The sequence below is a fragment of the Biomphalaria glabrata genome, chromosome 11, assembly GCF_947242115.1.
Source record: "Biomphalaria glabrata chromosome 11, xgBioGlab47.1, whole genome shotgun sequence".
In the NCBI taxonomy this organism is placed as follows: domain Eukaryota; kingdom Metazoa; phylum Mollusca; class Gastropoda; family Planorbidae; genus Biomphalaria; species Biomphalaria glabrata.
In genome coordinates, this window is record NC_074721.1 from 31,933,171 (window position 1) to 31,951,216 (window position 18,046).

The 18,046-nt window shown below is 34.3% G+C and overlaps 1 protein-coding gene across 1 annotated transcript; it reads left to right on the forward strand.

Annotated features, from left to right (window-relative positions):
- Positions 1-7,098: 7,098 nt before the first annotated feature.
- Positions 7,099-16,085, forward strand: LOC106066288 (cytoplasmic polyadenylation element-binding protein-like). The gene is made up of 14 exons (XM_013225273.2): positions 7,099-7,402; positions 7,971-8,229; positions 8,697-8,882; positions 9,153-9,261; positions 9,449-9,544; positions 9,955-10,153; positions 10,369-10,445; positions 10,984-11,144; positions 11,333-11,446; positions 11,893-11,955; positions 12,042-12,166; positions 12,552-12,750; positions 13,016-13,110; positions 13,624-16,085. Exons 1-14 carry the CDS (start codon positions 7,391-7,393, stop codon positions 13,813-13,815), a joined length of 1,887 nt encoding a protein of 628 aa, XP_013080727.2. The 5' UTR covers positions 7,099-7,390; the 3' UTR covers positions 13,816-16,085.
- Positions 16,086-18,046: the final 1,961 nt, after the last annotated feature.

Sequence of the window (18,046 nt, forward strand, 5' to 3'; positions counted from 1 at the left end):
ATCTTTATTATGTTTTGTTTTTTGTATTTGAAGAATATAGTTCAGTGTCGTAGGCCTATATATACATTTTTATTTTTTGTTTACAAATAATATTTGTTTGAAATTGGATCAAAATGTCCAAAACATTATACCATTCTATATGTCACCAACAACAAAGGCAAGCATTTGAACTATTATGAACACTCTTTAATGTCGCTGAAGCTACTGAAATGCTGGCTAGCCCATATCACATTGTATTGATGTTTGGTGTCAGCTTTTTTCCAATTTTCTTTTTTAGCGGCCCCCGAAAGGGGAAAAGACGCCATTAGTTTTGTGCGAAATGTCTGTCCGTCTGTCCGTCCGTCCCGTTTAGATCTCGTAAACTAGAAGAGATATTGAAAATCCGACTTCACAATATTTTAGACCATTCAAAGTTCTGATGCAACGGCTACTTTTTTTTTTCCTGAAAGCGAAAATTCTAATTTTTAAAATTAATTATGCAAGCAGTTTTTTATAAGAAAAAGCTAATTAGTATGCATTATATGTTAGACCTAATTTAAGACAAATAGTAATCTTATAAACATCATTTTCGTGAACAATTTTTCTATATAGCGGAATTTTTTTTTTTTTTTTTTGTTTTTTTTGAGGATTCGAATATGAGATTGAGCCTTTTCAAAATTAACTTATTTAGTTCGAACCGAGGGTCCCGGGTTCGAATCCTGGTGAAGACTGGGATTTTCAACTTCTGAGTCTACTCAGCTCTAATGGGTACCTGACATTAGTTGGGGAAAAGCAAAGGCGGTTGGTCGTTGTGCTGGCTACATGACACCCTCGTTAACCGTAGGCCACAAAAACAGATGAACTTTACATCATCTGCCCTATAGACCACAAACTAGTTAGGCCAGGTTCACATCTAACTTTACATTCACTTTCACGTATCCTTTGATCTGCGGGACGGTTGGGGCACTACACAAGATCTGTTAACCTTCTTTCTCCATTCTTATCTCTCATTTGTCTTTGATATAATTTCATTCGGATTTTCTTTCTGAAAATATTGACCACTGGTCGTGCGGTTTGCGCGCTGGACTGTTGTTTGGATTTATCGACGATCGAAGGTTCAAACCCTGCCTGCTCCCATCCCCCGTCGTCCTGCGGGAGGTTTGGACTAGGAAGTAAACTATCTTCAACTTTGAAGGATTATCCGAATTATGTAAAACATTTTACTTCGGGGGCCGATTTTGAGTTTGTGTTTCCACACAAACTGTCTTTTGTAACCTTGTTATTTGTTATTATTTTACCTGTATTTTAAAGATCCGTTTACAATAAAAGGGTGATTATAGATGTCGAGAAGAGGATCCTAGCAATGAAATGAGTATTAAACAGAAAATCCAAGACATCACTTACAAAGACAGCATTACAAATGAAGAGATTAGAAACAGGATGAATACAGCAATTGGACCCCACGATGACACTGTCAAAAAAACAACAACGAAAACTTAAACTCTATGACCATATCACAAGGTCCTCAGATCTCGCAAAGACATTCCTTCAAGGAACAGTAACGGAAGAAGAAGAGGCAGACTGAGAAAGCGATGGGAAGACAACATAAAGAATGGACGGGCCTGTCATTGAAAGAAATTCTATCCAAGGCACAAGACAGAGAGGAATTGAGAAAGACGGTCAACAGATCTTGTATGGTGCCCCAACGGTTAAGGTGGTGAACTGTTATTTAATGATGGCATTTGAACAGAAATACAAAGATTGATAATACAGGCTGATACAACCTGATAACACAGCTGGCAAACAATTCACTTTAAAGAGGCAAAAATTGGGGGCACTACTTGAATGAAAGTATTGCCTGTGAATGATTTAAATAGCCTTGCATCTATTAGTTTGAATTATTGATTACTTATAAACAACCTAACATTGAAATGTATGTTATGCGTAGGTGTAACAAAGCATTAAAAAAAAGTTGGGAGGGGGGGAAGGAGGTGTCAGAAGAAACATTTGATTAAAACAGAACAGCAATACAACTGATTACAGGAGTCCCGGGTTCGAATCCCGGTGAAGACTGGGATTTTTAATTGCGGGATCTTTGTGCACCTCTGAGTCCACCTAGCTCTAACGAGTACCTGTCATTAGTTGGGGAAAAGTAAAGGCGGTTGGTCGTTGTGCTGGCCACAGGACACCCTCGTTGACCGTGGGCCACAGAAACAGATGGCCTTTACATCATCTGCCATATAGACCACAAGGTCTGAAAGGCGAATTTTATTTTACAACTGATTACAAATACCGAACATAAATCAGAGTTGTTTTCGTCTCCTCAGAGTTGGTACCTTAGTGTAAGTGGAATCGTCCATTTAAAGAGAAATGTATAGACGTATAGACTAATAAAGAAAGTGATCATCCTTGTGGGGGCTTACAGTAGGACCGAGTCTATGGATCGAGTTTTTTCGTTTTCTGTCATTTTCAAGACCATCACTTAATTACCTTCCGACTATGTTTATTATTATTATTATCATAATTATCATTATCGCCATTACAATTACCATTATTATGTCAGAAACGAACGAGTATTCACTCTCTGGCGCTGCAGATTCTTTGGTCGAGTTTCGTTAAAGGCAGGCAACGGGGATGTTCCAAGGAATGTTAAGGGCATTGAAGGTATCTATGAGGTCAGTTGCCCCTCCCTAATCCACCTTAGGCAGACCCTACTTCCACTACAGCCCAGCATAACCAACACCCTGTACGGCAGTGCTGAACAACTGAAGAAAACAGCACACTTTTTTTCCTTGGCACAGTCTGCAAAAGAGCTCACAGCTCAGCAGCAATAAAGCTGGCTAGAAGAAGAAGAAGAATGAGGTCAGTTGCTATTATCCCCTCAGTTGATATAACAATGTTGTATATTGTTATTTTGGATAACTTCCGTAAACGCTTGATCTCCAGGCCTAGGTTCCCATATTTTCGTTGTTTTTTCCATTTCCGTTTTTCTTAAGTTATGAGACAGGGGTAAGGTGATGTCAATAATGGTAGCTTTCTTTTTTTTTTCTTTTTATCAATGAACAGCAGATCAGGGCGATTAAAATCTACAGTTTTGTCTGTCAAAATAGGTCTATCCCAGTACAGAAGAGGACTCGAGAACCTCTTATGGTGAGTATTAGTAATAAGGAGGAGTATCCTTACAGATCAAATTGTGTGTCAAAGCCAACTGTTGGTGTATTAACTTTGCAACTTGGTCATGGCGACCTAGGTAGGCAGATTCTGATAGGGCTGAGCATCCTGCCATTAGGTGTTCAATTGATTCGGCATTTGTCAATAATATTGAGCTCTAGAATATGCTTCTCGTAATTTTTTGTCCTAATTTCTCTGTCATGTATTGCTGTAGCAAAGCCTTCTGTTTCAGGGCAGCCTTGTCAATGTTGTCCCCATCTAATAAAGCGGGAATTAGCCGTGGAGTGTTGTTTCTTCCCATTCGCGAATCTCATGCCCTACGTCGTCCAAACCGACATTAACATCAACATTGTTTAGGTTCAGAGGGTTATTAGTATTATTATTGTTAGGGTTTGTCGCTAAAACAATATTAGACCTACAAGGTATGCCTTCCATTTGGAAGAATAAGGAAGAGTAAGGGATAGGTCATAGGGATAGGTCATATGTGTCACGTCCAAGGCGTAGTTAATGTATCCAAAATAAAAAAAAAAAAGAAAGAAACTACGAATGAATATTTAAATCGCCATTTTGCAGTCAATGATTTTATCGAAATCAGTTTTTCCCCCCACCAGTTCTTGTTCAATGAAAGTGCAGTGAAATTTATTGCATAGCCAAATTATTGCAAAGTAAATTTGTCAATTTGATTGCGAAATTGCAAGCAAATTTTTGATAAACTTTTTTTTTTGAAAAAATTCTTCCGCACTTACAGAAATTGTCAGAAATGTTCGAATACAGATGATGGTATTCGGAACTCTTCTAGCCGATATTTATTTCAAAACTCAAGTGCTCAACAATTGTTTTGGAAGTTTGGAGATTTCTGGAGAAACTGCGACAACCGTTTAAGAATAAATTTGACTATTTGTTAATACAGAATATTCACTTTTTTTTCGCCGGGCATCTTTTTCATGTGTCTAGGGCTGCCACGGGAAATACTGCATTCCTCTTTAATCTTCGGACTCGAGAAGACAAGCCTTATTCTTTATTCTAAGATTTTGCATTAATCCCCAGATCTGAACATATGCTTCAGCGATGTCCTCCATTTTAGCAGTGTATAACGTTTTCCACTGTTTTCAGTTTGAGTACGCCGTCTCGAATAAGCAATCCTTGTTTGTTTTTTAAGGTAGACTTGCGCGTCGTAATTTCAGTTAATACAAGCACCCAAAACCCTGGGTAAGTGAAAAAAAAAATAAAAACAACTAACAATCCGTCTGCTTCAGATCTAGTAGAAGAATTTGTATCTGTACTAGCATGGGCGTAGCCAGGATTTTTTTCGGGGGGGGATTTTTTTCTCTCCCCCCGCAAATATATATATTTTGTGTGTGTGGGTGGTGTGGTGTGTATGTGTGTGTGTGTAGAGACGTGAATTTGATTCGAATTGTTCTATAGCTTCATTTTATTTAAGAAAGAATAACGTAGATTAACAAAGTAGCAAAATAATTACATTTTATTTTACATTTCAAATACAGTAGTTTGTGTTTGTTCTTGTACGTAGGCTTTTGGGCGTAGCCAGGGGGGGTTCTTGGGGTTCAACCCCCCCCCCCCGAAATGAAATCCCCCCCCGCAGGGGTGTCGGTATTTAGTGACTGCTTTTTGCTTTTAATACTAAACTATCACTTGCCCCATCACAGCAAAGTAGGTTTTGAGTTTAAAACCCCCTACCAGGGGGGTTTGAGTTTAAAACCCCCCTACCAGGGGTTTTCACATTTAAATTCCCCTCTTCTATAACACAAAACAAAAAAAAACTGCAAACGACAATCCCCCAAATTTCACGAGCACAGGTAAGGAAGATTTTGATTTTTAAACTCCCTCCAAAATTTATGATAATATAATATAATTCAATATAAAAAAAGAAAATTATTCTCTCAAAATTCTATGAGCGTAGCCAAAGGGGTTTTGAGTTAACCCCCACCCCCTCTTCTGTAGGGTTTGAAGCTAAGAAATACCTCTTCAATACCCGGTATAAAAAAAAAAACTCAAATTACGCACTTAAAATGTTATGAGCGTAGCTAAATGGGTTTTGACTAAGTTTTGAATTTAAACCCCCATTCAGCGGATTTTGAAGGTAAAAAATACCTCTTTAATATTAAAAACAAAGCAAACTATACACTCAACATGTTATAAGTATTTTCAAAGGTGTTTTGAGTTTAAATTCCCCTCTAGTGGAGTGAGGCTAAAAATGACATCTTCAATATAAAAAAAAGAAAATACACACTTAGAAATCTATGAGCGTTGCCAAAAGGAGTTTTGAGTTTAAACCCCTTTTCAGAGTGGTTTGATGCTAAAAAAAATACCTCTTTAATATAAAAAAAAAAAGCAAATTACACACTAAATTTTTTTTTGAGCGTAGCCTAGACAATTGGGGGTTTTGAGTTTAAATCCCTCTCCTACAGATGGCTTTTTAAAAAGTTTAAAACCCCTCCAGATGGTTTTGAGTTTAAAATCCCCCTACAGAACGTTTTGAGGTGGAAAACCTCTATCCTCAATTTTATTCTAAAGCAAACTACAGTTACTAAATTCTATGACCGTAGCTAAATGGGGTTTTGAATTTAAAAGAACAACATAACTCCAGAGATTTTTTAGTTTAAAACCCCCAACAGATGATTTTGGCGATAAAACTTCCCTTTCGATATAAAATCTAATGCAAACTATAAGCCCCGTGCGGCTTACGACATTTAACTGTGAAGAACATGTATAGGCCTACTACTACTCAGACAATGCTACAACCTCTTTGTCAAAATGACGCGTCTAAGTCAATAAGTACATTTAGTAGAAACTTGTTCGCCGGATGGGGGAAAATCGCACCTCGAAAGTCATTCTTGAAGGGCAACTCGCGTCTGGCTCAAGAAAAACTGGTCGCCCCCACCCCCCTCCGTTACGTGGATGTAATCAAATGGGACTTCAAAACAGTGAAAATTGATACTGACCATTAGGAAGACATAGTCCTAGACCGCACTATGTATAGAGAGATGGTGACCAAGAAAGCTAAGGACAGTGAACAAAAACATGGGCCTCAGCTCTGGGAGAAAAGCGTACCATACGAAAAAATGGCTGGCTCCTCTACCACCAAAGCAAAAGCAACCTCAACCTGCGATATATGTGGACGGGAGTGATTCTCCGAAAAAGTGCTCCACAGTCACATGAAAAAGTGATCGAGATGAGCCATAGTCGCTCAACGACTGGAGGAGGCCAACATTACAGACATACCTTTGTCTGCTTTTCAGCGTTTGTGAGATGACCATCAAATACACGTTTTTTTTTTTCCAAAAGAAAAGTCCATATATCATGAGGAATTCGGAGTACTAAGTTTCACATGAACTGACTAAAATAGGCTATACAAAATAAGAAGACCACAACATCACTGTTCATCATTATTTAACGGAGGTTGTTATAGTTCATCTTTGTGAAGGCAAACGAGTTCCAGTTGCAATGTTCAAAGAACTTATCAACATCAACATTAATACCCCATTCCTTTGCTGGCTTCAGATACATTAAATAAAGCACTGCCAATGTAGCAATCAAAAGTGTGTAGGCTATATGTGTGTATGTGTGAGTGTGAGTGCAGGACATCCGGTCATCATTGTGTTAACAACATGGAATAAGAAATTTACTCCGATATAATTAGTAGACAAACTGTCAAGACCTAGACTGTTTCTTACTTAATAAAAAAAAAAATATGAATGTCTTTTCCTAAACACACACACACAATTATGCACGCTTTTTGCACGCACGTTTCCCCAACTAAAAAAAGTGACCAGTTATTTGATTGGACAATACTGTTAGATGGGAGATAATTCAAGTTAACTTCTGCAAGACGAACGATGGCTGGTAAAACTTTTTGACAAATTCACGTGAGTTTGCTAACGATGACCTATAAATATTCATTCCTTAACATTATTTATTTCTTATGTGCAATAGTTGGTGAACACTTTTCAGTATTTTCGATAGTTTTGATTTTACATTTAACAAAAGTATGATCTAAAGGCATAGCAGTTAAGGTTTGGAGTATCGTGCTGTACATTCATTGTTACTCATTGTATACAGTCACTAGTGTACTGAAGTTTACCGTTCATGTGTCGACAACTGTAGTTTAAAAAATCTCGACTAGATTAGTGTCTAGATCTAGGCCTATTAATTTGCGGTGTGGAATCTTCTGTTATCAAAGGATATAATATTTTCTGCGATTGTTACCGTATTTCTCTGCATGGCTTCTGCAGTAAGTGATCTCCACAGTAGATCCAAAGTTTAAGATAGATAACTTGATTTCAACTACCAAGAATTAATCTAGATTCTAAATTTCTTTGGTTTGCCTCCCTTTCATTGAAACTTAACTTCTACTACTTCTACTCTAGACTTAGATTTAGATCTAGTTTAGATCTAGATTCTAGAGTCTATATCTAATGTAATCTAAATATTAACAAATTCCTTAATTTAAATCATGACTAAAATGTAATTTTTTTAAAAACAAAGATCTTAAGTTGATTACTCAACTCTTTCTAAAGTTAAAGTGTAATATTTAGTAATAATTTTTGTATAATATATAATTTATAATATAGTCCCAATATAGTATGTATTTGTATAATTCTTTTGCTTTGACCACAATTTAGTTTTAAGCATCTTATAACGATAACAAATTATAAATCCTACAAATCAAACTATAAACCTAAATCTTAACATTTCAAAAAATCAACTGAAATATTCAGTAGAAAAGAGAAACATGATTCTGAACTTTTTAGTGTTGCTTGCTAAAAAGGCTACAATTAGTAATCTTTTTATTTTTACAGAATGTTGACCAAAGTACTGCTGTAAAGAATGAAACGTATGAAAATGATCAGGGTCAGTCAGTTTTGCCGAGTAATTTGGAAATTTTCAGACGCATCAATGCACTTCTTGATAATTCCCTAGAGGTGAATAATTTGAGTATCCCAACATCACAATCTCAACAGACTCAGCAGCAAAGTCAACAACAGCAAATCCAACAGCAAATTCAACAGCAACAGCAGATTCAGCAGCAGCAAATTCAACAATTACAACAATTGCAAGGTTTCTTAAAATATTTTTTATTAGCAATAAAATAAGATTTAACTAATTACAAAATGTTATAAGATAATATATCATATGCTACATTGGGTACAATAGTTGCCAAGGAACTTCTTCAAAAATGAAATAAAATTTGCTAGGTCAAACATTTTTAGATATTGAAACACTAAAAATATGATCGAGAACAAAAGTAACATTTCATTATTTCTTGAATGTTTTTTAATTGTTATACTAGGTATATGCCATGCTTTGTTCTACTAGGTAATTGCTCTGGTGTTTAGTCCTTCAATTATATCTTCAAAATAAAGTTAAGAACTTTTTAAGCCTTTTTATTCAATTATATATTGAATTGAAAAAAAATCAGCTTATTTATTGTATTGTAATGTGTGCATTTATTTTCAAATAAGCAGCCCTAGAACATCTTTTGTTGCCTAGGTAATGATTTTGTGTACCGATACTGTCTTTCCTAGATCCTGGATGTCACACCTACTGTCCACACCCAACGCCAGAGCTCCAGTCAGTTTTGAGCTATGCCAACGTACCACTGTCTCAGTCTGCTGCTTACACTTGCTGTAACAACTCGGCCTATAGTGTTGGTCCTACACCCAATCCATCACCAGCCACATCAACAGTTGGAACAAATCAGGCTTTATATGGTAAGATATGTTATTCAGTTTCAACTTTTGATCACATTGTATTGTCTGTTAATATAATAGAGCTTGACATTTGAATTAAAAAACAAGCAACATTGTTTAATTATCTTGTTTAAAAAAAAAGCTAAATTTCTAACACTTGAAATAAGATTTGCTTTAATTATTTTGTATAGTTTTGTATTCATGCATACCTTCATGTCATTCTCCAAAGTTTTATTTTTAATTTTTTAATATTAAAAAAAAAATTTAGGTTTAAAATATTTTTTCTTTCAGGAAATTTCCAACTTTTTGGTGAGAATGCATTTAACTCCTCAGCATTTCCTTCACAAAATGATGCCACTTTAAATGTTACTCCTCAGAAACAAAGTCGCACAATGTCAAGGTAAAGTACTTTAGATTGAAGCTTGTACTCTTTTAATCATAGTGCTGTCATTATTGCTAGTGTTTATGTACCCAATTATTTTTAATAGCTCTATTAATTAACAAGTAATATAGTTAGTGAGCATAAAATGTAAATGGCATGATTTTCAATTTTTAGTATTTGTCTAAATAGAATTGTTTTGTTTCAGTGATTATCTTTCACCTTATAGTCCTTTAAGTGACGCTTCACTCTCTCCAACAGAAAAAATTTTGTATCAGAATTTGTTGGCTAAACATCAACAAACGTAAGTGATTAGGAGTAGCTGTATAATTTAAGGGAAGTTTGAAACTTCAGCGCTCGAACAATAGATGAATAAATATTGGCATGTAGCATAGAGTAGCAAATAATTATTGAGGTGATTTTACATCACCATAAAGCGACAGTTACCAAGCTAACAACTGACTTAACCATTTAGGCTACCCAAAAAGACTTTGCAGGAGTTATTAGGATCTGCATTCACTACACAGGTTCACTTGGTTACACCACCTGCTGAGTTGGTCTGTGGTTTAAATCCTTGTCTGAGCTTACTTTTTAATGTTTACTTTACCTCTCAGTACTATTGTACTCTACATCTGCTTTGAAGTCACAAGTCTTGTTCATAGTTCAGCAGCGTAATTTAATGTAGGCAGTTTACTTTTAACTTTTCTTCTTCAGGGAAAGCACTGGACTGATGAGTCCTTTAAGTGATTCCTCATTATCACCTATTGAGAAGAAGCTATACTCTAACTTGTTAACTAAGCATACACAAAATCTTAGAGCTATTCAAGCACCTCCAACACCACCACGGTCTCCACAGGAGTCCTACAGTGGAAATGGTCAACTCACTGATGACTCAGCTCTCTTGGAAATGATGGTTAGTTGACACATAGCCAATGGTTAAATAAATTAGATAAAATTTAATTTATTTTATACTGTTTACCAACAGCTCACTAGGTAGATTATTTTTACAACGAATTGACCAATCACTCTATCATAAAAACTTGAGACAATCCAATATATTTTGAGGATAAAAATGGCGATATAAAAATAGTTAATATCTAAATCACTAAAGATTTTTTTGTTTTTTAGAACAACTTGACAGTGAATCAGCAAAACTATATTGATTCATATGCAAAATCAGGTTTAGATGCCCAGAATATGCGCAGGTAAGGGAATTTAAAAAAACTTGAACTGTAGGATGTTTAGGTCAGATTCTCCACTTGCAAATTTACTAGAAGAACTGAATCTTAAGGCTTCTATTGTATTGACTATTTTAGTTTAAACATTAATGATGAAACATGAATATCTTTTTAATAGCATTTCTTGTTTTAATAATTTCTATATAATCAGTTTTGTTAGTTTATGTTAATTAATTTGTTAATTTTTTTGTTTTAAAAAAATGGCAAAATACTTTTCAACTTATTATGGAAGTCTTGACAAAAGCTTTTTTAAAAAATCAAAACAAGCCCCAATTCTTATGATTTTTAGTCCAAATATAAAACATTTATGTGAAAAAAACGTGAACTCCTGTACTTGTTAGCATGATTCCATCTGTAAGCCAGTTTTCAAAAGCTCATATCGAACAACAAACTGCTTTGCACATATTTTGCATTTAGGTCTTGATTTTATAACCTAAAAATCATATGTACAGACGGAAAGAACTCTACAATTATTCTTTAATATGGTATCTTGTGCCTTTGACAGAATGACCCCACATCCTGCAAGAAGTACTAGATCATTAAGTGAAAGAGTGGGATGGCAACCAGTTTCTGGTAATCTTGCAAGTGGAGCCAACGTCTCGTACTTGTCAAACTTGGATCCCTATGCAATAGAAAGAGCTGCTCGTCTCCATAGGAATGCTGCTGGTGAGATTTCATTTCTATCTTAAAAAGAAAAATTCAAAGAGCTTATATAATTGTCGGTTTTCTAGTTGACACACCATGTAATGGTTTATTTCACTAGCATTCTATCAGTTATAAAAATGTTATAAAAATATAACAGTATTTCCTAAGCATTATAAACTGCTAACCACATTTTACATTGTATATTACAGCTGTGAGTGAAGCCAGCTGTACTTGGAGTGGACACCTACCACCTAGAAATCATAAAAATCCAGTTTACTCTTGCAAAGTTTTCTTGGGTGGTGTCCCTTGGGACATAACAGAATGTATGTTTCACTTTTTACAAATCTTATCAACTCTGGTAAAAGTTTGACTCAGTTTTGGATCAAGTTGATACTTTGCACATTGTTCATTGGTGTAAACTATATATGAATAAAAAAAAACAACAACCAATTACTGGTTATTTTGTTTGATGCCAGCAAGGAAAATTAATCTTTCACTATTCATCTATCTCAGGTTTTGTACCCTTGCTGACACTTTAATTTAAACAAGTATTTATTGTACTAAAAAAAAACATGAATCAATTAAAAAATTAACAAATGTGTAATAATTTTGATATTGAAAAGGAAATTAATTCTACATTATTGACATGTAAGTGTGGATTTTTTTTTAAAAAGGATTTTTTAATATTTTACTTGCTTAGTTGTACTTGTAGATTGTCTTTTTTTTTGTTAATGTTGAGCTTGACATGACCTGTGGCTTCTATTAACAGCTGGTCTTCAAGCAGCATTTAATAAGTATGGACACATGAAGGTGGAATGGCCAGGAAAGGATGGTAAGCCTTTTCATTTTTACCACTTCAAGTTTTAATTTTTGACGTGTCTCACTCTTAATAACACAAAATACTTTATAATATTCCAGGATACGTTTATTTGCTATTTGATGGTGAAAAATCTGTTAGATCCCTGCTTCAGGCCTGTACACATGATTTCAGTAATGGGGACTACTTTTATAAGATTTCTTCTAGAAGAATGCGTTCAAAAGAGGTTTGCATTAGTGTTTCATTTATGTAATCTATATATTTTTTAAAATAACTTTTTCAGTTTTAAGTCAGTTTAAACTCAAGGTGTCCACTTATAAATATCCTTTTAAAAAATCATTTTAAACATTAACTCTTTCTTTCCGTAATTATTTTCCACATTCTGGTGAAATCAACTATGGTATCGTCGGCTAGGAGAGAAAGAGTTAGCTTTTTAATCAGCCTGCATTACTATCTAAATATTTACTATGCACATGTACAAATTAGTAGTCAGTTTAAGTATATTAAATTTTCAATTTTTTTAACAAATAAAAAAAATTTGATCAATTAAAACAATTTTTTTTATATTTTCTTTTTTACAAATGCTAGTTGAAATGAAATGTCTTTTACAGGTTCAGGTGATTCCCTGGGTATTGGCTGACAGTAATCATGTCTTTCAACCCTCTCAAAGACTGGAGTCTAATAAGACTGTCTTTGTTGGAGCCCTCCATGGAATGATTACTGCTGAAGCATTAGGGAATATTATGTGTGACCTGTTTGGCAATGTTATCTATGCTGGGATTGATACTGATAAGCATAAGTATCCTATAGGTAAATAACTTATTTTTACAATTTTTAAAATGTAATGTGTGGTAATGTATTGTACATATGATGACATACAATTTCTAGGATCTATTATCATAGAATGACCAGTAGTGATCACTTTTTCTTGATGTGATGTAACCAGGTGTGAGCTGGTTTCAATATAGATTGGAAATTAACAGAATTTTAACACAAGAGCTTGAAGCGCATATGATGGGTCACTCAAGATATTTTTCTTGTTTAAAACTGAAATATGTATATTTATCTCATGCAGGTTCAGGCAGAGTATCCTTTAACAGTCGCAAAAGTTACATGAAGGCTGTACAGGCAGCTTTTGTGGAGATTAAAACACCTAAATTTACTAAGAAGGTAAAAAAAAATTCAGCCCTTATATTATGCATAACATTTGGTGACTGGAATGGGTAAAGGAAAGATTAAATGGAAATGGTGTTTAAAGATAACTTGTTTTGAGTAACAAGGGACTTTGTAATTCTTTTTTTAAAAGTTGTTCTAATTAATGAAGAAACATAAACTTCCTAAAGCATTAGCGGGTTGTGGAGAAACAATAAAATTGTCATAAATTTTTTTTTACATGACTAAAACATATTTATCATTATTTATTTTTTTTTGCATGTCCATTTTTAATTATTTATTTTTTTGAATTTATTTTTGTGTAAAGCATTAGTGTTCTATGGTCCATTCTCTTTTGTGATCTCATGGTATCTGTTTTTTTTTTAGCTGCCTTTATCAGCTTTCGTTGGGATTAAACCAAGCATTCCTTCAGAGGTAGCCAAGCAGTTTATCCCCCACATCCCAAACATTTAACCTGTTCAGTTTTTATCTTCTATCAGCTGATTGATAATGCTTTATACAATTTTTTAGCTTCAGGTTGATCCTTACTTGGGGGATGCTATATGCAGCTTATGCAACGCACAACAAGGAAACTACTTCTGCCGCGACTTGTACTGTTTTAAGTATCTGTGTAGGTCATGCTGGTACTGGCAACATGCCCCGGACAATTTACGTCATCACAGACCTTTGACTAGGAACACCAAGAGTACAGTTGCCCTATAAATACTTTTTGTACCCAAGCATTGTGTTAAGCTTAGGACTCTTTTTTTTCACTAAACAAAGCTGACAAATATTTAGTGTATGAAATTAATACATGAAGTAAATGTATAAGTATGTATGTTTAAAAAATTTTATCAGATTTGTGTAATTGACACACAATGTGAAAGCTGTTTTGTTATGTTATTGCAATTTTTTTTTTTAAACTTCTTTGAAAAGTTGTCTCGTTTTTCAACTAGGAAGCACAAAATCGTAGCAGTATCTTAATAGATCTATGAAATGAAGCTTTTTAAATCCCTAATTTTTTTTTCTAATTTTTATTAATTTTATTTTTTTACAAAATATTTTTATTTCCTAATTTGTTAGAGTAGGGTTAAAACATTTTAAAAAATTGTTTTAATTTTTTTTTTCTTGAAGACTTCCAAAGTTAAAGAATATTTTTTTTTGAAAAATCTTGGATCATTTTTACTAGACCAATTTTTAGCATCCTCTAGTTGAGTCTCACACACTGTTGTGTTAATACTTTTTGAGAAAGAGCAATTTAAATTTCCAACCATATTAGCAAACTGTTCATTTTTAGAAAGCAAACTATATCAAATTTTATTTACTTCCTATGTTAGACATTTTACTTGATGTCGTGCAGATTTAATTTTTAGACATTGCACTGGCAAACAAGTTTTACTTCCATCTAAGCTTATGGAAATATCATTTTTAATGCTGAGGGACAACTTGAACATAACTTTAAAAAAAAAAGAATCTTTTTTGCTTATCAAGTGGTTAACTTAAACATTCCAACATTTGATCTATCTTAAGACATCACTTTGAAACAGTTTTGTAATTTTAATCAAACAGCAGCCATTTTTAAAGCACTTGGATTTTGTTTTTGATTGCTGAAAACATTTTATTTCCTGGCATTAAGTTAGACAGTTGTTCATTTCTTTTAAAGAAATGCTCTTTTATAATTAAACACCTGATTTTTAGTTCATCTCTCTAGTGGTAAATACTGGGACAGAACTTCTAAGGTGAAAGACCACAAGTTCAAGCAAATTTTTATATGTGCATGTTCTGTAACAAACTAACTGAAATAATTTTTAGCACCATAACAATTAAGAAAGAAAAAAAAATAGTACATAAACTCAGCTTTAGATATTACCAACATAATTTTTTTTATTTATTGTATTCTGAATACCAACTTTTCCCAAACCTTTTATAGCCTTATGGTTGATAAACTTTAGACTTGTTCATTGACAAAGCTGGAATTTTTTTTTTTTTTTTTTTGAAAAAAAAAATAATGGCACTGTTTTTTTTTTTAATTCATGTGAAAATATTATTGTCATGGAGTTTATCTATTACTATTTTGACTTTAAAGTTAATGTAATTTTTCTGACATTTTTTTAAAACCAAGTTTGTTTTTGTATTTTCTCTCTCAGGGTTTCGCCTGTAACTTGTTTCTATTCTTTAATGTTCAAACTACCAGGTGTAGTCTTTTGTTTATATTTCTCATCCGTTGTTTTTTTTTTGTTGTTTATTTAAAAAAACGTGAAATTTGATGAAAACTTTTGGAGGTTGTGCAGATGTTCAGGTCTTAATGTGATATACCTGCTTGAAATATTTTCTTGGCATACCCTCATCACTAAGTTGACACTTTGATGCTATTGATATTAGCTTGGAATGTTGAAAACTTTTTCTATTGTGTATTTGTTTAACATTGATTGCTTTGTAATTGACTTTTATTGAAAGAAAATTTGTCATGTAAAGAGGAGGGGGGCATACAAATATGTGGCTTTGTAGACCCAGCTGTGACCCATATATTTTGGCGCTCTTGATAAATATTGATTGTGTATTGAATAGTTATTTGGTTTATTACTTGATAGTTTTGTGTTCAAGAACTATGTGGATTGTAAACCAAATCCAGTTGATTCAATAGGGTTCAAAACATTTCCACTCAAGCTGCCCTAAGCTGAAACTGAGAATATATGAATGCCTATGTTGACCACTTGGTGCCTTACATTCCAGTGTGATTCTCAAGTTTTTTCTTTATACAATTTCTTCCATGCCACCTTTTATTTTGGCAGACATTTTGTTTACATTTTTGTTTCTTGTTGAATGTCTAGTGAGAAATACAAAGCTGAGAGCTGACACAGCAAGTTGAGATGCTATAGTCTACCTCCTAGGACAGTGTTTATATACAGTCTGACCCTCTGTGATTCTAACCCGTTCATTTTCTACTAATATACATTTGTTTTTTGTTAGCTATTAAATTTGTTGACCAGAAAGTTTTCTTTGCCTGTTTTTTTTTTATATGTTCTGTAGATAAGCAATAGTTCCTAAAGCTTTCTAGAAATGACCCCCATCCTGAGCATTAATTAGCTCCACTACTAGGACTAAGTCACCAGGTCGTTGCTACTTTTGAGGCCATGAAAGCGGGAATACCATAGTCTGTTCTGGCCAGGCCTGCTTGCTAAACAATCTTTGGTTTTGATGCAAATATTAAAGAAAGAAATCTCACTTTGTTGTACGTTTAAATGCCACTTTAAAACTTGCCCTTGACTTTTCTATTTCTTTTCTCTACAAATACTAAGTTCATTTGTAAATATGCACCGAAATGGTAAAACTCCTATTTTAATTTTTTTTAAGGAACATTGTTTTTACAATGTAAATGCAAATTTAAAAGAAAATAAACTTCACACCTACTACTACTATTGGCAACCACATAATTGAGCACCTTTGCCCGTGTATCGACTACCATAATGTGCTGCATGCAAAAGACTGGAAAGTGAGGACTATTAAAAACTAGTTAAGTGTGTCTGGTTAGAGATATGACAATATGTTAAAAACCAGGGCAGTAGTTAGAACTGTAGACGTCCAGGGCTTTGTGAAGCCCCTAATGAATAACTCTCACATCCAGGAGTAAATAAACTGTTGTAGAGTATTTGGATGTCAAGAGTTTCGTGATATATAATTTAATAGTGTGATCATTGTATCATTCCTGAGCATGTTTTAGATTCTTCTTCCTCGTTCTCATTTTTGTTTGTTTGTTGGGAGCGTTCAGATGACTTAGACCAATATATGAGATGAACCGCGCAGTGGTTTCCAGATTAGGGAACTCTCCATAGTTTTCTTTCTATTGGGCTGTTTTTGGGGCCAGTGTCTTGTACGGGCCTCTTGGTAAAGAGTTTTCTCTGGTGACACTCCACATGGGCAGAATTCACTGATTCCAATTTTGAGCTTCCGGTACATATGTTGTCTCATTCTGTAGTGTCGAAAGATTAGACGTTGATCTTTGTTTTGTTATATTAGGTAGTTTGGAATCAGAACCAAAGCCTCGACAGCAGTTAAAGCTGCAATAATCCGACACTTCCGATTCTAAACTTGTTGAGAGGTAAATAGAGTGTCTAGTTTGCAGTATCGAGAACTCTTATCAATTAGTAAGAAATTGTCAGTTTGCAAATAGCCTGAGAGTTCGTAAAAAATAGATTAAAATAACTGTTTTTGTCTCTATGGAAATTAATAGCAACAAAAACTTATACCTAGATTTTGAAAAAAAATGCAATGAAGGAATAATTATTTTAAAAAATGGGTTAGGCCTATATATCATGGGCAGAGTCAGAACCAGAAGCAAGAAGCATCGACGGTCGACCTCGAGACAAACTGAAACTATGTAGATCTATAATAAAAGGGTAAACAGTTAGCTGCCCAGAGGAGAACAAGGGAGGACAAAGTATCACAGGCAAAGACAAACAAATCTACTTATTAAACACCATAAGGTCGCATGAGCTTTGCAGGACATGTCCTTCGACAGAATGAATCGCCAGTCCCAATGCAGCCGATACAAGGAAAATTCAAACAAGAAACTCCTCGTATAGCTTGGCGCCATTTCTCCATGGAGAACCTCAGGACTATAGACTAAGTCAAAGTCTTCAAGATAGGAACAGCTGTCCATAAAGGACGTTGTCAAAACCTTGTCACCTTTCAATGAGAGTTTCTTGTGTTTAAAACCAGAAGATATCAAAGATTAAACTTGATTAATAGATAAAAAGCAATGACAATGAAAAGTTTAATAGCCGAATATTTTTTCTCACTCTTGTGGCCAATATCTAGATAGATAGACAGACATATATAGGCCAGGATAGACAGACAGACATATAGATAGTAGTGGCGTAGCATCCATGGTGCGAAGGGGTTCAATGAACCCGGGCCCACGACTATTAGGGGCCCACAGTCTGTGGCGTTCAAA